The 2,106-nt window shown below is 49.3% G+C and overlaps 1 protein-coding gene across 1 annotated transcript in view; it reads left to right on the plus strand.

Moving 5' to 3' along the window:
• The first annotated feature begins 310 nt into the window (after positions 1–310).
• Positions 311–2,106, plus strand: part of LOC119832439 (actin-5C-like) — a 3,201-nt gene continuing 1,405 nt past the window's right edge. Inside the window, exons 1-3 of the mRNA XM_038356109.1 lie at positions 311–467; positions 1,015–1,375; positions 1,466–2,106. Coding sequence (XP_038212037.1) covers positions 1,026–1,375; positions 1,466–2,106 — 991 coding nt within the window. The 5' untranslated portion in view covers positions 311–467; positions 1,015–1,025. The remainder of the gene's footprint in view (positions 468–1,014; positions 1,376–1,465) is intronic.

The following is a 2,106-nucleotide window of genomic DNA, read 5'->3' on the forward strand; positions in this document are numbered from 1 at the left end:
TACTTTACCATACTATAGTTACTAGGCACTAATAACTATTATGACGATACTGCTTCATTCTAAAAACCTTTAGATAATGACATTCTCCGTCTACTAAAAATTCAAATAAAAATCACTATGTGATTTGTATGAATTGTAAGTAGTGAGACTGAGAGACCTCGTTATCAAGAGCACGCTATCAACGGCGATGCTGCGGCAGCGGGGCAGGGGGAGGGTGCGCAAGCTCCCTGCAGCGCAATACCATATATGGTAACGAAAACTCAGAATTGTTGTGATTGGTGGAAAGGTGTCCGCGGTCGCGGGCTCGCGGGTAGGGGCGCCCCGATAACCAGCCTCATTTATATAGTCTGCGTACCTCGGTCGCCAACATTCCACGAAGTGTACTCGAGTAGAGGTGTTGTGCAGCATATCCGAGGCTGTGCAATAGCGATAGTAATTTATTTATTTAATAGGACTATTTAATAAAAGTAAGTTGATACAAAAGTGTAGAATTCGTGCATTTTAAGTGTTGTGGTAGTTTTTTTTTGTGTAATTGGTGCGTGCGGTCAGTGACACGGAGAAATACCGGCCTCGTGTTGCCGGGACTCCGGGAATGCCGGTTGCGGTAGGGCGTGGTCGAATCACTTGGTCCTTTTTAATTGTGATTGGATTAAAATAAACTGGAAAGTTTTTAAAGTACAGCTTGTGCTCGACTATCGATCCCCTTCTCCGTGTCACCGCGTGACGCCACGTCTACTTTGAGACGCGTCTTATTAGATAGAACCTTATTTGGTCATCGCGTTTCCATCGCCCACTTTACTTACAAGCGTTGGCGATATGTAGGTTTTACAAAGATTAGGGTCACATGATTTTGAAATAAAGATTATAGAATATTTTCACACTTGATTTTAAGTACAAAAAATATTCACGTTCTATAACTAAATTGAATTACATAGAACGCTCATAATTTTTTTCTAATAAATGGTATTTTGTATTGCAAAGACACAAAATTAAATGTATTATTTATATTTTCAGACTAATTCACAATGTGCGACGAAGAAGTTGCCGCGCTGGTAGTGGACAATGGATCCGGTATGTGCAAGGCCGGCTTCGCGGGAGACGACGCTCCCCGTGCCGTGTTCCCATCGATCGTGGGCAGACCTCGCCACCAGGGTGTCATGGTGGGCATGGGGCAGAAGGACTCTTACGTAGGAGACGAGGCCCAGAGCAAGAGAGGCATCCTCACGCTCAAGTACCCCATCGAGCACGGCATCGTCACCAACTGGGACGACATGGAGAAAATCTGGCACCACACCTTCTACAACGAGCTGCGAGTTGCGCCCGAAGAGCACCCCGTGCTGCTCACAGAGGCTCCCCTCAACCCTAAGGCCAACAGGTAGGTGTCGCCTTTGATCCGCCCGACACGTCTGATGCCTGGCCACCACCAGGGCTCGCCCGCAGTGCTAATCTCGTGCTTCTGTTTCAGGGAGAAGATGACCCAGATCATGTTCGAGACCTTCAACACGCCCGCCATGTACGTGGCCATCCAGGCCGTGCTCTCGCTGTACGCCTCCGGTCGTACCACCGGTATCGTGCTCGACTCCGGTGACGGTGTCTCCCACACTGTGCCCATCTACGAAGGTTACGCGCTCCCACACGCCATCTTGCGTCTGGACTTGGCCGGTCGCGACCTCACAGACTACCTCATGAAGATCCTCACCGAGCGCGGCTACTCCTTCACTACCACCGCCGAGAGAGAAATCGTGCGTGACATCAAGGAGAAGCTCTGCTACGTCGCGCTCGACTTCGAGCAAGAGATGGCCACCGCAGCCTCCAGCAGCTCGCTCGAGAAGTCATATGAGCTTCCCGACGGCCAAGTCATCACCATCGGAAACGAAAGGTTCCGTTGCCCTGAAGCCCTCTTCCAGCCTTCATTCTTGGGTATGGAAGCTTGTGGCATTCACGAAACCACTTACAACTCCATCATGAAGTGTGATGTCGACATCCGTAAAGACTTGTACGCCAACACAGTATTATCTGGTGGTACCACGATGTACCCAGGAATCGCCGACCGTATGCAGAAGGAAATCACAGCCCTGGCGCCATCCACAATGAAGATCAAGATCA

Source organism: Zerene cesonia, chromosome 15 (assembly GCF_012273895.1).
Source record: "Zerene cesonia ecotype Mississippi chromosome 15, Zerene_cesonia_1.1, whole genome shotgun sequence".
NCBI classification, from domain to species: domain Eukaryota; kingdom Metazoa; phylum Arthropoda; class Insecta; order Lepidoptera; family Pieridae; genus Zerene; species Zerene cesonia.